The sequence below is a fragment of the Rattus rattus genome, chromosome 3 (genome assembly GCF_011064425.1).
Source record: "Rattus rattus isolate New Zealand chromosome 3, Rrattus_CSIRO_v1, whole genome shotgun sequence".
Classification (NCBI taxonomy): Eukaryota; Metazoa; Chordata; class Mammalia; order Rodentia; family Muridae; genus Rattus; species Rattus rattus.
The window spans coordinates 73,947,294-73,972,475 of record NC_046156.1 but is presented as its reverse complement, the minus strand read 5'-3'; the positions used below and the strand labels follow the sequence as shown (position 1 = coordinate 73,972,475).

At 44.8% G+C, this 25,182-nt stretch overlaps 1 protein-coding gene and 1 pseudogene across 3 annotated transcripts in view; one reads left to right on the top strand and one right to left on the bottom strand.

Moving 5' to 3' along the window:
* Window positions 1-25,182, top strand: part of C3H4orf45 (chromosome 3 C4orf45 homolog) — a 115,126-nt gene that overhangs the window by 80,204 nt on the left and 9,740 nt on the right. The window contains exon 4 of one of the 3 annotated variants that reach the window (XM_032898219.1): window positions 21,839-22,025. In XM_032898219.1, coding sequence (XP_032754110.1) covers window positions 21,839-22,025 — 187 coding nt within the window. Of the gene's footprint in view, window positions 1-909; window positions 2,265-21,838; window positions 22,151-25,182 lie in introns of those variants that run through there. The other 2 variants (XM_032898220.1, XM_032898218.1) reach the window with 2 other exon arrangements.
* On the bottom strand, window positions 15,911-16,839 carry LOC116895170 (annotated as a pseudogene).

The following is a 25,182-nucleotide window of genomic DNA, read 5'->3' as shown; positions in this document are numbered from 1 at the left end:
TAAAAAGAATGATGAAAAGCACCATTTTTGGCTTGGCAAAAATAATTAATTATAGTATAGGAAAACAGCAACAGTTAGACTTGTAATCACTAGGACTTCTAAATTGAAGAAAATTTCCAGCTTAAACCAGGATCATCAGTGCCCAGGAAACATTCTCAGGCCCGAATAAGGAGGGCTTTCTATTTCTTCAGACAGGTGTATGGTGTTCCTTTATTTAGCATTCGCTGAGTGCCATGTAGAAAAGTGCCTGTTATTCTTAAGAACCCTGCCAAAACTAGCTGTTAAGCTAGCAGACTTAATAACAGCCACTATTTAAAAATGTATTGGAAGAGAAATGTGTGCTTGTTTCGTGGAGTTATTTTTCTCAAAACATCCATAAATTTTGACAGCTTTCTATTTTTAAGGTTGTCAGTGTCTGGGCATTGAAGAGAATTCCAGAAACAGAAAGTAGCAAAAATTCTGCCATTTTTCTTTCTTTCCCTTTTTTTTTTCAAAATAACATTTTTATTGATTCTTTGGGAATTTTACATCATATACCCCGATCGCACTCACTACTCCTTCTATGTCTGCCGCCCACCCCTTGTGACCTCCCCACCCAAGGACAACAACAACAAAAAACCAAGTGCAATTTGTGTTTTCCATATACTCACTGGAGCATGGTCAAACTCCCAGCGTCCCGCCCCCTAAGGAAAACTGAGTCCTTCACCCGCACAGCTGCCAGAACTAAGCACCCTCATCACAATGTTTAAGAGTCCTCTTTGATGGCTTCCTTTCAGGCTGTCACTGTTTGAGGGACGGGCATGGGAAGGGGGTAGAGGTTGTCACAGAAGCCTTCCATGCCCCTCTTTTTGAGTTGTGAGTCTGCACTCATCAATATTACTGCCAAAGTAGCTTCCTTGCTCTTTACAGTGAGATGGAGCATGGACCATGGGGTTCCTCATGGTTTCTGGTGACGAACGCAACCCCCAGCGGCAGGAAGATCGACTCAGACAAGGACCTCGGACTTCAACCAGGCCTCAGGGCGCAGAACAGGCCACTCATATCATTATTACCCCCAGCTGCAGCACAACCCGAGGATGTCAACATATCTTCAGGTGGCAGCGCAGATCATGGACAAGGCCTGCAGTTGTTAACATGCCCCCCAGACATCAACACAGACTCTGGGGGTAGTAGGCCCACAGACCCAGACATGGTCCACAGTAGCAACACAGGCCATGAGTATGTGTCTTCAGGGGACAACACAGACTACTCAGATTGGTACAACCCCCAGAGGCAGTCTAGGCCATTCTCATCAGTATGGCTCCCAACTGCAGCACGACCCAGGGACATCGGCACGATTTCAGGACACCCACGTGGCCTTCAGTTGTTAACATGCTCAGACATCAACACAGACTCTGACTACGGTAGGAACACAGACCCAGACATGGCCCTTAGTAGCAGCCTAATCCCAGATATAAACACGGCATCACGTGGCTACAGAGGGTACTCAGATTGGTACGGCCCCCCGAGGCAGCGCAGACCATTCACATCAACATGGCCCCCAGCTGCACGACCCAAAGACATCAACATGACTCCAGGTTACAACATAGATCATGGACATGTGCATGGCCTGTTAACAGGCTCCACAGACATCAACACAGACATGGGGGGTAATAGGACCGCAGACCCAGATGTGGCCCCCAGTAGCAGCATGGTCCCAGAAATCAACATGGTTTCAGGTGGCAGAGGCTACTCAGATTGGTATGGCCCCCAGAAGCAGCGCAGCCCACAGACATGGCTTCAGGTGGCACCACAGGCAGCAGACATCTGCATGACACCAGGTAGTAACACATACCTAACCCCAGACATCAACAAAGACCCCAGATGCAGTACCATGCAGTACCATGCAGATGGGACCATGAATAGCTCCATGGCTTCAGATGGCAGCCCAAACCACTCACATACAGCCCAGGGGTATCAACCCGGCTTCAGGCTGAAGCATAGATTGAGGAGATCTGCATGGAGTTAGGTAGTACAAAGGCCACAGACATCAGCCCGGCCCCTGGCTGCATCAGGACCACTGACGCACACATGGCCCTCGGTGACATCAAGGACCAGTTCTGCCTCTTCCCACAGCGCATGCTCTGCTCCACTCTTGCGCCCTTCCCCCATCCCCACTGCTCGCTTATCTGTTCATCATCGTGGCACCCGCTAGCCCTCAGCCAGTCCAGTTTCCACGAGCTTAGGCCCCGTTCTTTTCTAATACAAAGAGTATTACTTTTTAACATTTTGTTCTTTATTTTTGAGAATTTCATATATGAAATTTCATACACAATGAAATATGATCATATCGACTGAATGTTTACTTTTGACCTCCTTCTATATCCTCTTCAACACCCACCCCCAACTTAAGTCTTTTACTTTTCCTAATAATTCACTAAGTCCAGTGTTGCTCATATGAGCATGGGTGAGAGGCGGTCTACCGTAGCATGGGAATCCTACCAGCGAGAATACCCTCGTAAAAGAATGATTCTCCCTTCCCTAGCAACTGTCAACTGCTAGCAGCTCCTCAGTGAATGATAGGGCCTGGAGATCATCTGCCCTGTGTACACTGGGATTCGGGGGATGGGGCTTGGTCTTGTGTGAGTCCTGTGTAGGTAACCACAGCTCTGTGAGGTCAGCGTTGCAATAGTCACAGCATGTCCAGAAGATGGCTCCGGGCATTCATCCCCACCCTCCAGCTCTTACATTTTTTTCTACCTCCTCTTCTATGATATTCCCTGAACCCGATAGTGATGGAGAGGTCACCACAGAATAGAGACGGCCCTTTCAGGGCTGAGCTCTGGGTCTCTTACTCTCAGCACTCTCGAGACTGCTGCCCACTGCTAAAAAGAAGCTTCTCTGGCCTATGGTGAGAGCAGCACAGGTCTAGGGGTGTAGATGTAAATATCTAGGAGGCACTTTATCCAGTGCTAAGTCCAGTGCTGCCCATGTGTGTGAGGACACACACACACACACACAGACACACACACAGACACTCACACTTACACACACACACACACACACAGACACACACACACAGATACACACACAGATACAGACAAACACAGACACACACACAGATACAGACACACAGATACACACACACACAGACACACACACAGATACAGACAAACAGATACACACACACACAGACACACACACAGATACAGACAAACAGACACTCACACACACACACAGATACACAGACACACAGACACACATACACACACACACAGATACAGACACACAGATACACACACACACAGATACACAGACACACACACACACACACACACACACACACACATACACACACACACACACACACACACACACACACACACACACACACACACACACACACACACACACACACACACACACACACAGACACACACATAGACACACACACAGATACACACACAGAGAGACAGACACACACACAGATACACAGACACACAGACACACAGACACAGACACACAGAGACACACACACACACACACAGAGTCATGTCAATTTACCAAAAGTTCTCCAAGATTTTGAGGATGACATCATCCATTCTTACTTTGACCCTTTGGCCCCTAGCCTTAAAACCTCCTTCCTCATTCTTCCATGCCCCCTCCTCCTCCCATCCTTACCTCTCACCAGGTAAGTGTCCAAGAAATTTTTCTCTGGAAGGTCATCTGGTATGAGGCCCATCCCAGTCTCCTGCGGAAGGATGTTCTTGTTGCAAAGCCACACAGATTGTTGATATTGGTTTATACATTCAAAAATTGGCCCAGGGGCCATGGAGATGGCTCAGTGAGAGAAGGTGCTTACAATCAACCCTCAGGAATTGACTTTAATCCCTGGGACCCACATATTGGAAGGAGAAAACAATCTTCCTGCTTTGTTCTTTGATCTCCATACATGAGCCATGTCATGTATTCTCACACACATCTTTTACACACGCACACACATTTAAATGTAAAAACAATTTTAAAAAGGAACTTTAGAATTAAAAAGAAATGGCCAAGTGCTCAGTGTTCACCAGGTACCTGCTAGGCTTGAGGACTCAAGAAACAGCCATAGCTTCCATCTTCCCATGTCAGAAGAGACGGGACAGGAGGGAGATATAGGATTGATCAGTTAACTGGGGATCCAGGGCATGCTGTGAGGAATAAATGCAGGGTAGATGCGTATGTTTGTTGAACGAATGAATGTCCTCATCATAAAGAAATTCGGCTAGATGCAACTGATGTTAAAGAGCTACTCATTAGAAATAAAGGCAGCTGAGGATGAGGACGATTTTCTGTCTTTTAAGAAGAAAATCCACTAGTCTGTTAGTGATTGCCTAAATGAGGAAAAATCCAGCTCATTTCAGAGCATGAATCTTTCCTTGCCAATTCCTGGTAACACAGACAGTGGGAATTAAACCTGCCTATATGTTCTAGAGAGAGAGAGAGAGAGAGAGAGAGAGAGAGAGAGAGAGAGAGAGAGAGAGAGAGCGAGCACTGTATATTCCCTGGTCTATCATCTACGTTCTTCAGCATTCCAGACACCGGTTGGGATGGTTCATGGCAATCAAAGGACACAGTACAATCTACAAATAAACAGCTGACCTAAACTAGTCTTGGCCAAACAGGTTATGACAGGAAAGAGCCCAGAGAAAGAAAAATTAAAAGGAGAAGGTATGGTATGGGCATGTTCTGATTTGTGGAGCTGTCATAGGCATTGATGAAAAGCAGCTTAGGGGACGAAAGGATTTCCTGGCTTACACTCCCAGGTAGCAGACTGTCACTAAGGGAGGTCAGGCAACAATCTACTGGCAAGAAGCTGAAGTGGAAACCGGAAAGGAATGGTCTTTGCTGGCTCACTCACTCCTTCTCATGGTTGGGTAGCTTTCTTAAGACAGCCAGGACTACATACCCAGGAAGTGGTGCTACCCACAGTGGACTGGGCCTTTCTATATCAATTAGCAATCAATACAGTCTTCCCCAGGCATGCCCGCAGCCAATCTGATCTGAGCAACCTCTCATCTGAGCCTCCTTTTTCAACTGGCTCTAGGTTGAGTTAACAGTTAAAGCTAACTAGGACAGGGTGCTCAGGTTTTCAACATCGCCCATGCAAATGTGTAAAGCCACAAACACACCATGGCCACAGATGTTTTAGATACTCTTATATTCACTAATATCGGGTGGCTCACAATTGCCTATGACTCTAAGTCCAGGGAATTCAACACCTCTTTCTGGCTTCCATGGGCACTGCAGGTAATACACGACAGACAAGTAGATCTGTATGCACGTATACATAAAGATAAAAATTGAAAGCAACAAGAGAAAAATAACAAATAAAATAAAATTAGCCAGCATTCATTATTAAATGTGCACAACAAAGGCAAAGGTCAGGTAATGAAAACCCTACTTGAATGACTGGACAGTGTAGCAACTCTGACTGAGGCCAGAAGCGCGGCCTTTATCGGAGGAAGGGCCGAGATGATGAGTCAGGTGGGTCCGCAGCCGTGGTCCATCCAGGTGGTGTGAAGCTCTGTGCTTGTCATATTGAGTTGCATTCGAAAATATGGGATGAGATCAGAGAAAGAGAAAGCACGCTTGTTTGTAGGGAATTAAAACTTTTATTTACAAAAGGAGAAATAATTAAAAGAAAATCAGAAACAAAAAATCTGGGAGCCAAAATTAATAAAAGCTATGAACTGGACAGTATCTGTTGAAGAAAGTAGGACGTTAAAAATGGTCTAAGCAAGAACAGAACGGCTTGGGGGAAAGACTATCTGAAATGACAGAAACACAGAAAGGGTGGGGGGCAGGGGAATGGCAGGTAAGTGAAATAAACACACACACACACTATGGTCTTTGGAAATTCTGGATGACTGGGAAGGACAGGAAAATAGCAACTACAGGCACTCACCCGGCAACTGTTTGGGACGTGAGGTGCATCGCAGAGCTGAAGGCTGAGGAGTGATTCTCTGCGGGAGGGGGAGATGCATTTGCAGATTCATGGGCAGAGATGAAAGTGGCCTTGGATAGAAGCCCTCATTCTCAAACTGAAAGGAGCCACCCTGCTGGTAAACTCGTGAGGTGGGGATTAATGGCGCCTGGGTCTGATGGCCTTGGTGTTCTCCATGAACTCTTGTGCGTGCATGTGTTTGTGAACATATAAGTCTTTTAAGATTTTGGTGGTAAAATAGATCCCACAGAAAACTCTGTCTTAGGGTTTTATGGCTGTGGAGAGACACCATGACCATGGCAACTTTTACAAAGGAAAATATTTAATTGGGGCTAGCTCACGGGTTCAGAGGTTTGGTCCATTATTGTCATGGTGGCATGCAGGCAACCATGGTGCTGGAGAAGGAGCCAAGAGTTCTACATCTAGATGGGCAAGCAGGAGAAAGAGACAGTTAACCTGGTTTGAGCTTCTGAGTCCTCAAAGCCCTGACCCTTCCACCCTGCCGGAGATAAACATCTTCCAACAATGCCACATCTACTTCAGCAAGGCCACAGGTTCTAATCCTTTCAAATAAAGCCACTCCCTAAGAGCCTGGGGGGGGCATTGTCATTCAAACAAGCACACATCCGGTCTTTTAACAATCCTTAAAGAGTACTATGTAACAGCTAGTGAAGTCTTATCTAGGGTCTGTCCTATCAAGGACCACTCACTGAGAGCGCTGACAATCTGAAGTGAGGAGTGGGGCTTGGAGATGCGAGAAGTCTGAGCTAGCGACTAAAGAGAGTGTGACGGGCCAGAGGCTCACTGTTGTCTTCTCCTGCTGGAGGCTGAAGGCTGATGGCTGATGGCTGGAGGCCCTGTGTTCACAGGAACGAGCTTTTCCACTTGTTCTAAGAAGAGATAACCTGCCTTGGCAGAGAATCCAAGAGAAACTGAACTGCTGGGTGTAATCTTTTAGTTAACATAATATTACAGCAACTCCTCACAGCAAACAGTCAAACGATCTCCAGCTGGCCTAAACGGGGAGCAGCTCTCCAAGTGAGATAATAAAATATACATGCAGGTGTTGACAGTAGTGTTCGGGTGAGGGTGTGTACGGCACGAAGCACCCTGTCTTTAAATGTCGGTTCTTGGGCATGTAGGATCCTTAACAGCATCTTGTGCTCAGAGATTATAATCCAGATTCTATGTCCAGCATCACTGCTGCTTTTTTATTCCAAGGGAATAAGATGAATTTCGCCTTTGAAGAACTTATCGCCTTGCAGGGGACTGGTTAGGGGCAGGGGAGCAGACACAGATGAAATGACACTCTGCAGTTGATGGTAGCGTGCAGCGATAGGAATATTGAATCAACCAGTCTTTGTGGGCAGGTAGTAGACTTGATGCTAGTTCAGATACCTAAAAACATAATAGTTTGGGTTGGGGATTTAGCTCAGTGGTAGTGCGCTTGCCAAGCAAACGCAAGGCCCTGGGTTCGGTCCCCAGCTCCAAAAAACAAAACAAAACAAAACCATAATAGTTCATTATCAGTTAACAATAGGACCCAAAGACCTCACAGAAGCAAAGCCCACAGCTGAAAGTTTAACTTTGGGCAGGAATCTAGAGAAGGCTACCCAAACTGAAGGATGGGTAGGGTCAGCCGTGAGGGTGGCTGGATTTAGAGTCCAAAGTGTCGCTATCTACAGATGTAATTTGATGTTCAGACAAACTCCTCTTTGAGCACAGTTATCATGTATTTGATAATAACAACAGTTCATTTCTAGTCTCGGAGGCAGTGTGTGAAGCTGGCAGGGTTGATGTAGAATGTCTGGTTTGTTTTCTGTCTAGCAGCCTAAAGGCTAACTCATTAAAATTCAAAGATGGATTGCATGGTGGGTGGCTGAACAAATGTCTTCTTCACGGAGCAGAGCTGAGGCCTTCAAGACATTTCTCCCAGAAGCTAAGTTGCTCTTTGCAGCTGTTCAGTAAGACACCAACGAGGTGGTACCTCCTCCTCAGATCCACCTCGACACATATGGTCATGACAACATCAAGAACAAAAACAGGAAGTCACCATGGCTTAGGGCCACGGTTATATCATTCCTTATTCCAAAATAAGCCATTTTAAATATAAAATTGTTTAAACCTCAGTGCATTTCCAGCTTATGGTTCAACCAAAGGCAAGAATTATTCCAAGGGATTGCATTTTCAGTACTGGGGATGAACCCAGAGCTTCTCGTGTTCTAGGTAAGTGCTCCCCAATCATTGAAGGCATTTGCAGGCAGAGGACATACAGAATGGACTTTACAGATGGTTTCATAACCTTTACTGGGTTATATTATTGGATCAAAAAAAAAAAAAACTCACAAAGCTTGGTGGAAATCATAGTATTTCTACTCTGATCCTGTATTATGGATCTGATGTATTTAGGTTGGAGCAAATGAAAAACAAAGTGAGATTCTCACTCAGTCATTCCTGTTCTGAATGAGTACCAGGATTCTTGGAGGAGGGGGACATTACAGATGTAAAAGAAATGAAAATTCCTGAATTTTATTAAAACATTGCTCATCATATTTGCACTTGCGCGCACACACGCGCGCGCGCGCACACACACACACACACACACACACACACACACACACACGCACACGCACACTATTACTACATGGATTGTAGTGTATGTTTATATTCCCCCATATTCTCTTCACTACAAAGACCTAGACATGAGGATCAATTCAGTAGCTGTGAGTTCCTTTATGTCTTAGTTAGGGTTTTACTGCTGTGAACAGACACCATGACCAAGGCAACTCTTATAAAAGCAACATTTATTTGGGGCTGGCTTAAAGTTTCAGAGATTCAGTCCAGTATCATCAATGTGGGGAACGTGACAGCATCCAGGCAGGCATGGTGTAGACAGAACTGAGAGTTCTACATCTTCATCTGAAGGCTGACCTTCAGCCTTCCAAGCAGCTAGGATAAGAGGGTCTTCTAGTCCACACCCACAGTGACACACCTACTCAAATAGGGCCACACTTTCTAACCACTCGCTGGGCCAAACGTATATAAACCATCACATTCTACTCCCTGGCTCCCATAGACTTGTTCAAACACATGGGTCTGGGGGGGGGCATATCTAGCCATAGCATAATAAAAAGTACATTTAGTCTAACTTCAAAAGTTGACATAGTCTATAGCAGTCTCAACAATGTTAAAAGTCCAAAGTTCTCTTCTAAGATCCATTCAGTCATTTAACTGTAATCCCCAAAGCAATAAAGGAAACCTGTTGTTGTAAAATTATAATAAATAAATAGCTGTCTTTTACCCCCACTAGATCCGGCACCACAGTGCCCCAAGATATCTGGTAGATAGCTTGCCAGAAACACACATCCCAATTCCATGGTGGCCCAGTGTCTCTGCTGCCACACACTCTTCCAAACTCAAATCACCACAAGAGAGAACACACAACACAATAACCTCTGATCTAATTGATAAGATATAATTACCCACCTAAACATACAAAACCCAATACACATCCATCCCTTAAGAATATTCATAACAACCTGTAAATACACAGAGTGGAATCTTAACATCAGCCTCCATGTTCTCTCTGGCTTCTCTGCCTTCTCTCTCCTTCTGTTTCAGTCTCCTCCTCTTCCCTCAAACTTTTCTCCTGCCCATCCTTCCTTCTCATCCAATGACAGGCCTCGTTCTATCTTGTACCTGCCTCACCTGTATGACATCATCCTACAGAAACCAGCTGGGCAAACTCCAAACTCTGTAGCTCCATGTCTGATGTTAAAGAAATCTTCAGATCTCCAACTCCTTTTTTCATCTTTGTTGACTGCAACAAACTTCTTTTCCTGAGCTGTTTCCACTTGCTGTTAGCAGCTTTCCTCAGGAGACATCCCAGGGCTCTAGCATCTCAAAAATCTTGGGGTCTCCAAGGCAGCTTGAATGTTACAGCTTCTTGTTTCAATGTTTGGGATCCACACATGATCTTCTGGGCTCCACCAAAGGGCTGGAATCACTTCTCCAGCTCTGCCCTCTGTAGCACTCTAAGCTCAGGTTGATCCACTCCACTGCTGCTGCTGTTCTTGGTGGTTATCCCATGGCACTACATTTCTAATACACTGGGGTCTTCTGGTGTAACTCGGCTTCATCAATAGCCTCTCATAGGCTCTTTTCATGGTGCCAAGCCTCAAATCCTTTGCATGACCCCTTAAATCTTGGCATGTCAACTATAACTAAGGCTGCACCTTCACCGATGGCCTTCCATGGCCTCTCACAGTGCCAAGCCTCAGCTACTCTTTATGACACCTTCATGCTTCAAAACCAGTACCACCTGGGTAACTCTTACACATTACCAAGTACAATTGCAGCACGAGGATAACCTTGGCTATCCCTGGAACACAGCTTCTTTGTGCTCTCAGGAAACACTTCCCAGAAGATTTCACCCGTGATGCTGGCTTCTTCCTAATCACCTCTAATTTCTTAGCTACATCTAACCAACATCACTCTAAAGCCAGAGCCACACGGCTGGAGCTGCCATGTTCTACTGCTTTCTGTAGCTGGAACATGGTCCCCCTTATTCTATTACCAGCTTTTTGTTTTCTAACTCCCTCTCTGTCTAAGCTTGACTTTCTTGGAACTTGCTCTGTAGACTGACCTTGAACTCAAAGATCTGTATGGCTCTGTCTCCTGTAATGCTGGGATTAAAGGCGTTTACCACCATGCCTAGATTTAAGGTTTTCTTCACCTAGAACCTGCTTTGTCCCAGGGTAGCCTTAAACTTAGAGATCTATTTGACTTTGTCTTCTGGATTAAAGGTGTATACAATCGTGCCTGGATCTAAACTTAGCTGGGTAGGATCTTGCCCCCAAATCCCTTAATCTGTTATCTCCTAGAACATAGAATTCAGTTCCATTTCACTTCCTGGTACCTCTTTAATACTTGAACCACATATTTTATATTTTTCCTTTTTAAGCTTGCTACACTTGTTCAAAACACTCTTCATGAGACTCAACCAGAGAACAAAGTCTCTGCTGGGATTTTCTGAGACTTCCTTTCCCAATACAATTAATATAAACTCTCTTTACCTTAGACTCAGGTAGACTCTTCAAAGGTAAAAAGCAGCCATATTCTTCACTAAAATACCACAAAAACAGTCTCTAGGCCACATTCTGAAATTCTTCTCCACTGAAATCTCTTGGGCCAGGTCTGCACAGTTAAAACCATATTCAGCAACAAAGTCTTTCATATTCCTACTAAGACAGCCCATTAAGCGCAACTTATAGCATTCCACTGCTTCCCAACATCCCAAAATCCACATTCTTCCAAACAAAAGCATGGTCAGGCCTATCACAGCAATACCCCAGTCCCTTCTTAGAGACTTCTGTCTTAGTTAGGTTTTTACTGCTGTGAACAGACACCATGACCAAGGCAACTCTTATAAAAACAACATTTATTTGGGGCTGGCTCATGGGTTCAGAGGTTACAGGTTCAGAGTTCACTATCATCAAGGCGGGAGCATGACAGTGTCCAGGCAGGCATGGTGCAGGCAGAGCAGAGTTCTGTATCTTCATCTGCAGGCTGTTATGAGGAGACTGACCTCCAAGCAATGATGATGAGGGTCTTAAAGCCCATACCCACAGTGACATATCTACATAAACCTAAACAACTTAAACATATCCACACCTTCTAATAGTGCCACTCCCTGGGCCAAGCATATACAAACCATCACACCTTAGTACTTAGATTCTTTTAGTTTGTTTTAGGGACTAGATCACACTGTGTAGCTCAGGCTGATCTTGAACTCACTCTGTACCCCCAATTGGCCTCAGTCTTACCTCAGTCTCCTGAGTGCTGAAAAACAAGCATATATCCTACACCAGGCTTAGTACTCAGATCCTTCAAACACCTTCACACCAAAAGGAATCAGGGCATCTTGGGAAAATGGCTAACTATGGCTCTGGAGAAGGGGATGAAATCGTGAGCCTGAAACATCTCAACAGGCCACGCGGCAGGACCCACATAGCAAGCAAGTTGTCAAACCTCACTGTAGGGCTGGAGAGATGGCTCAGCAGGGAAAAGTGATTACAGAGTAAACTTCATTATCCCAGTCTGATCTCCAAACTCATGTAAAAATGGAAGGAGAGACTGGGTTTCACAAAGCTGCCCCCTGTTCTCTGAAAATGTACATCCACAGCTTTATAGGGCCCCCCACCCACCCCCCAATAACAGCAACAAAACCTCTCAAGTCCCAAAGGACTGGAGGAGTTGTGCTTGGAGAGATTTTTACAGTTCAAAGATAGAGCATTTGCTTAGGAGGCCTTGGGTTCCATCCCCAACACCATAACAAATGAATTGGTTCAGAGGTCCTTTCGGAGCATTCCAGTGAACTAAAAGTGAAAGTAGAAAATAGAAGGAAATAATGCCATTCCAGTTCCACTTTTGCAATACAAAGCGCACCAGCATTCTCCAACTCAGCAAGCATCAGAGGACAGCCATCTTATCTCCTCTCTCTCTCCATTACTAACCCCATCCCCAGGATACCCTGTCTCCTAGTATAAAACACATGACATCTCTTTCTTATCCTAACCACGTGGCCAGAATTTCCTGTAAACAATCAATACTTTGACCAAATAATCGCCATCCAAAAGTTGAGTTGTTTCCTAAACATCCAAAAGTTGAGTTGTTTCCTAAACTTTAAAGTGTCGGGAAATCCAAATTAGCTCCACGTCTCTTTGGTGACTCTTTGAAGCTTTTTATTACGTCTTAACTTCTCGTCCGTTAACAAAGCTGGGTTGTGTGTCCCATAAACCTTCCATAATGCATCTTCTGTTACTCTTCACTGATGCTGTTTGACATTTCCCAATGTCGTCCTATTTCTGCACATCATCAGTGGGAGTTGGAGCCTGGGCTGAGTTCTGTGGCAAGGCTGCTACGAGCTGGTGACTTAAACAGCAGCAAGGTAGATGTGTCTTTCCATGTGTGTCTTGTGTGTCCTTCTGTACCTATGTCCTAACAACCTCTTCTCATAAAGAGCACACTCATGTTTCTTTTATTTTTGTTTTGTGGGGCTAAAAACTGAGCCCCTAGCTTTATGCATGCTAGGCAAGGGCTTAACAACTGAGCGACACCCTAACCCTAATTTCTTCTTAAAATCTCATTAGAGGTTGGGTATAAGGCTTCATGGGTAAGGTGCTTTCTGTGCAAGCATGAGACCCTGAGTTCAGAAGCCCAGCATGCATATAATGTACCATCATTTGTCCACTCAGTGATGAGTAGTGGGGTACCATCATTTGTCCACTCAGTGATGAGTAGTGGGGTACCATCATTTGTCCACTCAGTGATGAGTAGTGGGGTACCATCATTTGTCCACTCAGTGATGAGTAGTGGGGTACCATCATTTGTCCACTCAGTGATGAGTAGTGGTACCATCATTTGTCCACTCAGTGATGAGTAGTGGGGTACCATCATTTGTCCACTCAGTGATGAGTAGTGGGGTACCATCATTTGTCCACTCAGTGATGAGTAGTGGGGTACCATCATTTGTCCACTCAGTGATGAGTAGTGGGGTACCATCATTTGTCCACTCAGTGATGAGTAGTGGGGTACCATCATTTGTCCATTGTGTGTGCTTCAGTTTTGCAAACGAGTAAAAACAAATCGCACCATGTTTCATTGTAGTTAATAAAGGAATAGATTTCCTATCTAGAGAGAGGGACGTGCTCCAAACTGACACCAAGCAGCTACAGCAAACCTGCCTTTCCTTTCTTCCCTCACCACTCACAAAGAAGCAAAGGATGTCCAGGAAGCACCCGCATAAACAAAGGAAGCCTGGGCTGTGAAGCTGGCAAGAGCCACTGGACGGCTTATGTGCCAAAGTCAGGAGTGACACTGCACTCCTACTAGGGGGCCTCGGATGATCCATTAGGTATTTGGGCACCGGCTTCTGTGGCTATGTGCATGGGAGCGCTTGATGCAATGGCCATTTCATGTCACTTTAAAACCCCGAATGAGAAGCATCCAACCCCTCTGCGTATGTCTACATTGCAAGCAGGTTCTTGGCAACGGCGGCGTTTGCAGCATGCTGTTGTTCTGTGCTAGAGGACTGGTTGGAGTAGATTGCAGAGCCTGCGTAGGGAGCCCAGCTGGAGTCCAGAAGGGCAACCAGCAATGTGCCGGTGACATCATTAGTCGCATTCTGGAGTCCAGGGAAGGAAGCCAATCTGGTAAATTAATGAAGACGCGTTCACTCAAGGCACTGAGATGATTCTTGTTTCGTTCTTTAACTCAGCCTCGTGGTAGAATGTTTAAAACGCCTCTACAATAAAGTGCCTATGCCTGCTGGGAAATAAAAGCAATAAATCAAACTCAAGTGACCACAACGCCAGGTCTGAAGCATAAGTGCGTGCAGTAATGCACAAGACCGAGCAGTCTCTGAGTGGGTGCTTTGTTCCAAGAGGGAAAACGAAAGCTGTCCATCCACTGTCCCTTTCTGTATCTTAAAAGTAGCATTTTAAGTGTCATTCGAACGTGTGTCAGAGTCAGACTGGCAACTCAGGGGAGCTGTCATACTTTCTCGAATGCCTTTCTTGGGGAAACAACTTGATTTTTATCTTTTCAATAGGATAGATTTTATGCTATAGGGAATCCCATTGTTGACATTTAAATCATCTCTACCCTACCTACCCTTTCAATATAATTTCTGTCATATAGGAGCCATTTCATAAACTTGTTTTTTTGAACTATTAATGATACGAAAACTGTGGACCTTTTCTTTATGTGGGATGGAGAAACTTCTAAGTAAGAACAAGAAATGCAGGCAGGTGTTAAAGATGACCGCCCAGGCTGACAAGATGGCTAAGTAAAGAACACACTTGCTGAGCAAAAGAGGGGTGGTCTGAGTGCTGATCCCCAGCGCCCACACACGAGCCGGGTGTGGCGGGTACATCTTTAACCATAGCACAGGGTAGGTAGGGAAGCAGGTGGAGGTGATCAGCGTAGGGGGGTCAGACAGAAGAGGATCCCCAGGGCTCACTAGCCAACTAGTCTCCAAGTTCAGTCAGAGACCCTGTTTTAAAGAGTAAGGTGGAAAGCAACTGAGGAAAACCCTCCATTCTGATCTCCAGTCTCCCTCTACACAACAGATGCACACGCACTAACATGTACATGTATATAACACAAACACAGACTTCCCGTGCTTCATCATGAATGACTATCCTTGAAAGGTTAGCATTCACATAATTCCTTAGTGCCCATTTCACTTGTTTCTAGGGATAGCACATTTTTTTAAATGCTTATTCACATCCCTGTGTGTGTCTTTACTACGTGACATAGACATCTGGAAAGTCCCTGAACACGTACTGGATATATGCTTATACCGTAGAATCTGGCTAATGTAACTATCATTTAAAGACAGGAACAACAAAAATCGCTGACACTGTAAGAAAAACAACAAAACAAAACCTGAGGGAACAGCTTACTGAAAAAAGCAGATCATCACCCAAGGGGTCACAGTGTAGATCCATGTCACCCTTTACACAAGTTTCAACTACACGAGTGAATGGCTTCTGGGTCTTTGGGGTCGATTGTCTTATTTAACCATAATTTTGGGTTCAATATTACTTCTTGTCTTTAAGTAGGTTGTTAAATTCAAAGATAGACCTTTGGCTTTCCAGCGTCCTGAAGCCTAAACATAAAGCAAGTATGATATGTGCCTTCTAGAGAATTCTATAAGCCACTGAGGATTCTACCTACTAAGCACGGCATCTTGACATGCGGGATGGACAGAGCTAGAAATGGTTCATCAGTTGAGCATTTGCTGTACCCTTGGGGACCTGGATCCAGTTCCCAGCCCCATGTGAACTCTCTCACAATGATCTTTTTTTAAATTTGTTTATTAACTGACCAGATTATAAAAATACCACCAGCAACACTGTAGTCCATCCGTCTAATAAGTTAGTCCATCCGTCTACTAAGCCTGTTTATCGGTCTTCCCTGCTGCCGGCATCTCCACCGTCTACAAAGTGAGCTCTCTTTTTCTTCACTCCACCTCGTGGGGAAGAGAGTTTGAAGGGCCACAGGAAGCTATTTGCTTCCTCGAAGTGTTTCCCAACTGTATAGATCTCATGAATTAGATCCTCCATGAAGATGATGCCAAATTTACCAAGAGATCGAGGAATCAAGGCATTATCCGTCAAGGCAATCCACTTTTTATTGATTTTGCCATAGCCTCACTTGTAGATGAGCTCTTTTACTGACTTCAGGGTGGGGTTCCCCCATACAACGTACGGTTCCACGATCCTCAGCACGTTCACTGAAGCCTTGTTGAGCTTAACAAAGGTGCCTGCAATACCTTGCACACCTTTGGGCACACTCCATTGATACCTCGGATTCTGATGACAAAGGCCAGCTTTGGCCCTGCGGGCATAGAAGTTCCCAGCTCTCCTCGCCATCCTAGCCATGGGAATCTCAGTCCAGTCCGTCTGCCTGCACTCCTTGTGACAGTGCTTTGCCTTCTCACAGATGAGCTTCCTCCTTGCCTTTCGCAGTGTCTTCAGGGCAAACCTCTTCCTCAGGTGCTTCACCTTCTACTCTGCAAAATTCCTTCGCTTTTTCTTAAGGGTTTCTGGCACAGCGGGGACCTTCTTTTTCTTCTCTGGTACAGCCTCCATGGTTCCAGCTGGAAAAGGGGACTCTCACAATGATCTTTAACTGACATCCTCTCCTGGCTCTTTGGGTAAATGGCATGCATAAGATATGTACACATACCATTTAAGCAAAACATGCATGCGGATTTAAAACATGCTCCTCGGGGCTGGAGAGATGGCTTATTGGCTAAGGACACTTACTGTTCCTGCAGAGGACCAGCATCTAGTCCTAACCATCGTGGGAGGAACTGCCAGGACCTCTATTCCAGCGCTGTCTTTGGGCAACATTAGCCACGTGCACATATACACAGACACACACAGAGAAACCTAAATAAAAAGGGGAAAAAAACTTAAAAAAAAAAAGGATAGCTTCTTTTTATAAACCCTTTTCTTTTTCCACTGGGCAATAGTTACCCTAGGATAACTCCTTTGCATTTAAACATTTTTCTATTGGTAACTGTCAAGTATGTATGCTCTTTTGATCTGTCTGGTTAACAAACAAACAAAAACAAAAACAAAACAAACCCAAACAACATTTTGTTGTTTTTAGTGATATCTATGATAGGCTGTTGATCCAGGATCAAATAAGTATCATGCCAGAGTGAAATAATGAAATGTTTAGAGAGCAGAGTACAGCATAATCATAAATAATTCTAGGGTGGTGTGTTAAGAGGGAGAGTCGACCAAAAGAAACAAAGCTGGACTCAACTCTCTTACAATATGTGCAGCACCGATCTGGAACATCCTGACACCCTATCCTACCCTTCATAACCTCTGCGCTTGAGAAGGGCTAGGGGCGGTGCCTGGCTGCATTCAAGCCCAGCTGGCCTCTGGTGCTGGCATGGAGAGCACCCACACTAAGGGTAGGAATGATCTTCTCAGACACCCAACATCTCTGAAATAGTCCTCCATCTGTCCCATGTACCCATGCAGAAGGCTAGGTTGGAGAAGGAAAATATAAAGAAACTCACCTTAAAGCTCTCTCTGAGGAGATCTGATGGTAGGTTTGGGCTGCACCAAAGATAGAAAAAGATCCATGAAGATAAAGGTCTCCTGTGAGTGGTTCAAGGAGAGGATAGAAGGACAGACCTGTCCCTTAGACAACACAGGACCTGCCAAGTGCTTCTGCATGTGTAGCTCAAAACTTCCCCTTTGCCAATGGGACTTTTTTCACTTCCAGAAATAGAAAGAACAAATATTGATGGCGCCTTGAGGAAGCAGCCGCTGAAGGAGCCAGATCCTTAGGGAGGAACTTAAGAGAGAACGGTCATTTGGGTCCTCAGCAAAAGCTAGAAATACACGGATACACAATGACATCACTTCATGATAGGTACGGAAAACCGAAAGCCGCAAAGGAAGCTTCTCTATTTAAAATTCAAGTGAGTAATTCACTGTGCTATGGATTAGGTGGGAGGCTGACTCACTAGAACTTAACACAGTACTTTTAAAATTTAACCTCAGGATCCAAAAGACAGAGAGCCGCTTAACCACTTATTAGAAGTATTTTTAGTTCAGCAGACAGAGCTCACAAGATGTGGGTCAGCGCAGCAGACAGAGGAGAAAGGGTGGCTGCAGGCACCGTGGGTGCTGGGCACTGGATGCTTCAGAATAACTAGCTACTTTATTCATCGTATGAAAACATTCAAGCCAGTGAGCAAGAGGTCACTGAACTGTTTGGTCTTGAACCAAAGCAGCTATGGAGTCCACAGGGGTCCCAGCTCCTCACAGAAGGCTAGACACCCAGAGCAAGCACAGCCCATCCTCAAGGGTCCTCTCCAGCACCTGGAGTGTTTCCTCTGACACAAGTGTCCACAATGAAAGCCAAGCTTGTCCTGTCAATTCTAGACACGTAAGCAAGGGCCAGCCAGTCTTTCCTGAGTGCTGAAGCCTATTTTCTCTCCTCAGTTCACTTCTCCATGTTGCGGCTGCTAGGAAAATTTTGGTCACCTCTGAACCGGCAGTTGTAGCGGAAATATTAAACATTGTTGCGTAATAAAAAAATTTTAAATAGTAAAAGAATCAGTCAATCTAAGATCAGTCCCACTGTCTGCCAAATCCTTCACTGTGTGCAGAACCACAGGCTCTCTCACTGAGAGAGGAGAAAAATACATTTAAAAAGTTAAAAAGTTATTGATGCAAGCAAAATAGACTGTAAGAGCGTTCTATGTCATAACTCACTGAAGATACTAAAGACACAGAAACATGAATGGACTGTGCTAGGGCTTAGTTGTGGAGAACTTGTATAATAGAGGTGAATCTCCTGTTTAATCCCAATACACGCACACGCATGCGCGCGCGCACACACACACACACACACACACACACACACACACACACACGCACACACAGGGAAAGTCACTCAGCAGTTCAGAGCACTTGGTACTTCTTGCCCAGGACCTGGGTTTGGTTCCCCTAACCCATAGGATGGCTCGCAACCATCTCTAAACTCCAGTTCCAGAGGATCTGACGCCCTCTTCTGGCTTCTGCAGCATTGCGCATGTGTACAGGTAAAACATATACAAAAATTTTAATCTAAAATAAATCTTTTTAAAAAACGAGAATTAGGTAAAATTCAAGATAGTGCCAATGGTCCCAGGGCAGAAAGAATTAAAAAAAATTCAAAAGCATGTAAATGAGACTGAAGAGATGGCACATCAGGGGAGACATTCGCTGCCAGCTCTGAGGGCCTGAGGTTGATCTCTGGGACCCACATAGCAGAAGAAAGGAAGCGACTTCTGCAAGTTGTTCTTTGGCCTACACACGTGCACCATGGTACACATGTGCACACAAAGAGGTACATGTACTTAAAAAAAGAGGTATGACTGAAATAGCCTGAGAAGTTAGACTGCTAGAGAGAAGAGATTTGGAGACACAGACTGCAAGGACTCCCCGAGGAGGATGAGGCCCCAGCACCAGAGAGCCGCCGGGATATCAGACTAGAAAGTGTGGAGAGCAATCAGCCCAGCACACAGGATGGTGATGCTAAGTGCCACCAGGATGCATTAGTGGGAACTCAGGGCCAACCAAGGGCAGCATGAGGAGGAGGGGTAGAGAAGAGACAGCCAATCTCCTGAGACACTACCAAATGAGTCTCCATTTCATTTATAGAGATTCAACATGGGTAACACCTCCAAAATGGAGGAGGAAGAACCTTTAAAAATATGCCTGTGCAAAACAAATCAAACAAAAATAACTGGCAAGAACCAAAAAACAAAACAACAAAAACTAGACCAAAACAACAATAAACCAACCACCCAATGAAAATCAACTCATAAAAATTACCTTTTTAAAGAAGAAGAAGAACAACAACAACCAAAGAAAACCAACCACAGCCATTCTCAGTGCACTAAAGCAAAATGGCGGTGCCTATGACCCTCAGGGTGTGTGAGGCTAAACTGCCTGTCCCCTTTATAACTCCAGGACAGGCTTGAAAACCAACTGCCTTAAAAGACAATATCCACGAGAAACAGCTGTCTACCAATTCCTGGAGGTAGGACAGAGGTTGAAGACCTTCAGGAAGCCACACACAAAGAAATGTCATAGTTAACCTGTTTTGAAAACCCAGGAAAAGCTCCTTTCCCGGAATTTTCAATTATTTCAGTTCATTTTGTGTATAAACAGCTCTGTCTCATGGGCATTTGTCAAAAATAAATGAGCAGCAGTTATCCAATATCACAGCTATCAGTAGGGTAACGAGTTGGAGCAAACAGCACCTGCCTAAAAAGTCTTAAAGGGACAGAGCAGAGAACGAGAGTGAGAAGGGCTGATCCAGCTCCAGGAATCTAGAAGGCAGGATGCCTGGGGAGGACACTGTATACATCGAGAAGGCCTGTGATCATCCAGGCTTTCACTTCGGCACTGTGCAAAGGGTAGACTAATGCTAACTTTCACAGTAACCCGCCTTCCAGGACCAGGCGTAGACCTCAATATAGAAAAAGACCAGAATCCCCAATGATTGAAGACATTGAAAAATCTCTGGCCATCATTGGCTGACCATTGAACTGAGCAGAAACTTCTGGGGACGCATATGGCACTTTTAATACAATCAGAATCATCACTGGACAACATTATCGCCACTGCCAAACAGTAGGGTGAATATTCAGGAAGCTCAATAGAACCCAGATAAATAGATTCATGGCTACACACACCAGGTCAAACCTCAATGACAACGGCAAAGATAGACTATGGAAAACAGCTAAAGGAAGGTGACATAAACCTGATTTCTCAGCAGAAACTATGGACACCAAAACCATGGAAAGGTATGGGATACCTTCTTCTGTATTGTTCATGGGAGGTCGGAGTCTCAGAAGTACCGGAACTGCACAGGCCAAAGGCCAATGGTCTTGGTTGTCCACCAGAAATCGATGCTAAGACCCTCGTTCTGAAGAGTCTATGTAGTTTGGTTGCAGGACACAGAGAAATCAAGCTGTAACTGAGCCAGTGTTTCCTCCCTGCTGGCTAGGATTCAAGTATGGAAAGTGCTAAGTATGAGGTTGGGGGAGGGGGGGGAGGGGAAGAGCCATCGGTAACCTTGTCCAGCTGTGGAACCTACAAGCTACACTACCAGCCTGCCAGCAAGATGTACCTCTTCATAAAAGTAAGACTGTCGGGGTTGGGGATTTAGCTCAGTGGTAGAGCGCTTGCCTAGCTCCGAAAAAAAAGAAAAGGAAAAAAAAAAAAAGTAAGACTGTCACATGGGATAATCAAGAGTCTGCTGATTGAACTGAAGTCTGTTCCACAGGAATCAAGGCTACACCATAAACCTGGTCCTGCTTGGGAGATTTTCTTCCTAAAACATCTAAAGCCAGACTTTGGAATTCTGGAGCTGCACTTTTCCTAGTTTCCATGACACCTTAAAAGCAGCAGTTATGCACCCAATGGTCTCACTAGGTCTTGGCTTCCTTCTGCTTCACAGTCTCTTCCACACATGGCTCTGACTGGGCTCCACAGGCAATGGGGAGACGGGAGTGCTTATGGCTTCTATCAGGTGTCCATGGGGTAGGGATGTCCAGCAACTGAGCATCTGGAGATGCAGAGTGTGGGAAACACCTAGAAACTCCTCAGTGGAAGGTAAGCAGGCCAGGTTTGCAGAGGCCCTTGGCTCTGTGGCCAGAAATTTCCCCAGTGAGAAATGAACCTGTCTCTCCCACTGAAGACTGGCAGCTGGTTCTAGACCTTTTCTATTTGCTTTCAATTTTTCTATTTTCCTTTCATTTTCTATTTGTTCCTCTTGCAGGCAGCCGAAGCCTTTTGTCCTGAACAAGCAACAAGGATACAGTCGTGGTTTTCTCGCCTGGAATATGGGAGATTATGAAAACATCCATCAGAGAGACTCCAAACGGGCTATTCTTGTTAAACAGAGTAAGTTAATAAGGAGCACCCCACCCTCCAGGCTGCCCAAGCTACCAAGCAAGGAAGAGAAGGTAAGCTGCCATTTTCTTGACGTATCCCTAGAAAAGCCCTGCTGAGGACTAGAGAGTGTAATTTGATTCTAATGGTGTCTTAGTTTCCTACCAACCAGACTGTGATTCAGATTAGATTTCCGCTGCAAGTGTCCACTGTGTTGGGGAGCTGGGTGTGAGGCTTATTTTATAGCGTAAGAAAACAGGAGGCTGTGTGGTCCTGCCCCTACAGATGTTTATCCATCACATGGTTTGACCTGCAGAGAATGGTCAGGCCCTAATCTCCACAAGCTGAGAAAACAGTCTGTACAATGGAGGTAAACCTGTAACTCCCCTGCAATCCCTGCACACACTCAGAACATTAAACACACACCAGCTCACTCCTCTGACTGCCCCTTAGTGCCTACAGCATCCTAGCAAGCTCTGTCACAGCTTTTAAGAATAAATAAGATGGGGACATCAGGTACTTTCCTGAAAATGTTGGGGAGGGAATATGAGAATCAAGAAAGGAGGTGTAATCATACATTCCACAGTCCTCTTCAGAAGTCTGTGTGAGAAAACAAAGTCTCCACTTGGACCTTCCGCATAATCCCACAGCACAGTGCGCTTTGACACCATCCAACGTTTAATAGAGTCTGACAAGAAAGTGTCTATGACAGGAAGGAAACTAGAATAGCTCATGTCCATTCGGACTCCTGTGCTGTACACAGAGTATCTCGCTTCCTTAAAGAAGTCTTCAGAACTCACTCACACAGAACTTACCATGCCTCCAAGATGGCGATCTTGTCCAGAAATTACCATGCTTTGCCACCTTGCTCAGCAACCATTACTATCTTTGAAGCATTTCGTGAGGGACCTGAACTTGTCCTCCTGGGAAGGCCCTGGGCCCAGGGACACTTGTGTCGAACATGGGAGTAGTTCAGGTGCTAGCCTCCACCTGTGGGCTGACTTTTGGGACCGCAATGATTTTGAGGTAATGAATAACACTGGTTGACATGAGCTGGGCCAGTCACATTATTGAATGCATTTTGAGTATAATCACACCTTAGTTCCAAATGCCTCCTATCACCCACTAAATCTAAATGAAGCCTTTATGTTTTACATTCAATTTTTTACTAAGAAGTTTTTTTTTTAACTTTTAAATGTTTTAAAACTTACAGAGGAACATTTGCAAGAATAACCTTATATACTCTTCTTCCAGATCCATCAATTTAGTTTCCTTGCTTTGATGTATATTCCTCACTCTGAATATATATATAATATATATGTATATGTATATAGCAGCCCCCATGAACCATTTGAAGGCAAGTGAAGATACAAATCCCCTTTATTTCTTGACACTCCAGGGTGTAATCCCTAAAAATAAAGATGTTCTCTCATCCAGTCATGGTTACAATTTTAAGATTTAGGTCTACAATTCATAATCAAACCTACTGACTTATGGTAGGGCCATGCGTCATATTTAGTTATCTGTTAGTTTCTCTCCATTTGTGTCTCAGTCTTCATCTATGCCTTTGAAGGCTGTAGGGAAGCTCTCGGCATGTTTTCTCCGGGTGGACTCACTCGTCTGCTACCTCTCTGCAGGCTGCATAGGAAACCCTGTCACATGGTGGAGCACCAGGTGTGGGTTCAGCACATCCTTAGTGAGCACACACAGTCACATCCTTTCTAAATGTATGTATGTATGTATGTATGTATGTATGTATGTATGTATGTATGTATAATTCAAAATAAACTTTTCATCAGGCAGGCTTTCTCATAAAATTTCAGAGTATATTAGAAACTCATTGTCCACGTCTGTTTGCTTGGAGGCTCACAGAGTTGTAGACATTTGAGAAAATTCCCACCTCATTTTTGTGTAACCCCTCTTCTTGGAACTAACTCCAAGCAATCATTCTTATATATTCAAAAGCCAACGATGAATACATTAGAGAAGCATCCACATGCCACTGCCCACTCAGGCCACAGTGAACGCTGGCAGTCACTACTGTTAGAGAGGCCAAGAGGCCGCCATGTCCCCCTTCTTTGTTTTGAGACAAGGTGTCTATATAGCCCAGGCTGACCTCAAACTTACTACATGGTTGAAGATGAACTTGAACTCCTGACTCTCTGGATGGAATTATGGCAGGTGCTACCATGCTGGCATAGCTCCCATTCTTATGCTGAAAGAATTATAGTTGTACCAAGAGCCGCCGAGAAGTAAAAACCTGCCCTTGTCACAGTATTACACAGCTTCTCATCTAGAGAGGGTCGGCATGTCTAATTATTTGTGCTATTGGCTATAGTTCTCTACTTAGGAACTTGAGAGCTTAATTATATTATTTGTAAAAAAAAAAAACAAAAACCAAAAAGCACATTATGAAACATTCTTGTACACATTTACCTAGAACGCGCTGACAAATACTTTTGGAATTCAATTGGGCAAAAGTGTTTCTCCCACTAAATTCCTTTCTTTTTAAACATTACAAACATCTCTCAAGTTCTGTCTTCTCTTGCATTTCCATCTCGATCTTTTTCTTCTCAATAAGTAGTAGTGACCTAAATGTTGTAAAGCTTATGACATAGAACACCATTCATTTCTACTTCATTCTTCACTTGCCAATGCTCTTGAGACCCTCTAAATTCCAACACACTAATGTAACCTCAATGGCTTGTATTCTTTTTTCAAAAACATTCTTTTGCTTCATGCGTTCTTTCTGTCACCGCCTTTGAAGCGCAGGAATGGTTAATGTGCACAGGAACCCTGGGTGACCGAATTCAGATGCAGATTATGGGGAGCAGGTAGTGTCTGCCGTCCTGCATTTCTGTACAGTTCCCAGGCAACACGGGCGGCTGTTCATGGTCTGGGGACCTTGAGTACCATGGTGCCAGAGGACTTGACCATGAATTGAATTTGGGGACAGAACAGAAGGGGAATTGGTTGGACAAGGGGACAGAGGAAGCTGGGAGCGCAAAGGCAACAGCAGCCTTCAGGGGAGTACAAGTACTTCAATATGGCTTCACAGTAGAGTGAAGAGAAGCTGGGCACGGTGGAGTGCGCCATGGTCTCAACTACTCAGGGGAGATTTGCGTGAGACCAGGAAAGCCAGACCAGGTTTGGCTGCACAGTGAGATCCCATTTCTTAAAAAATTAAGAAAGTGAATGGTGGTAGAGGTTTGGTAATCTCAGCTACACAAG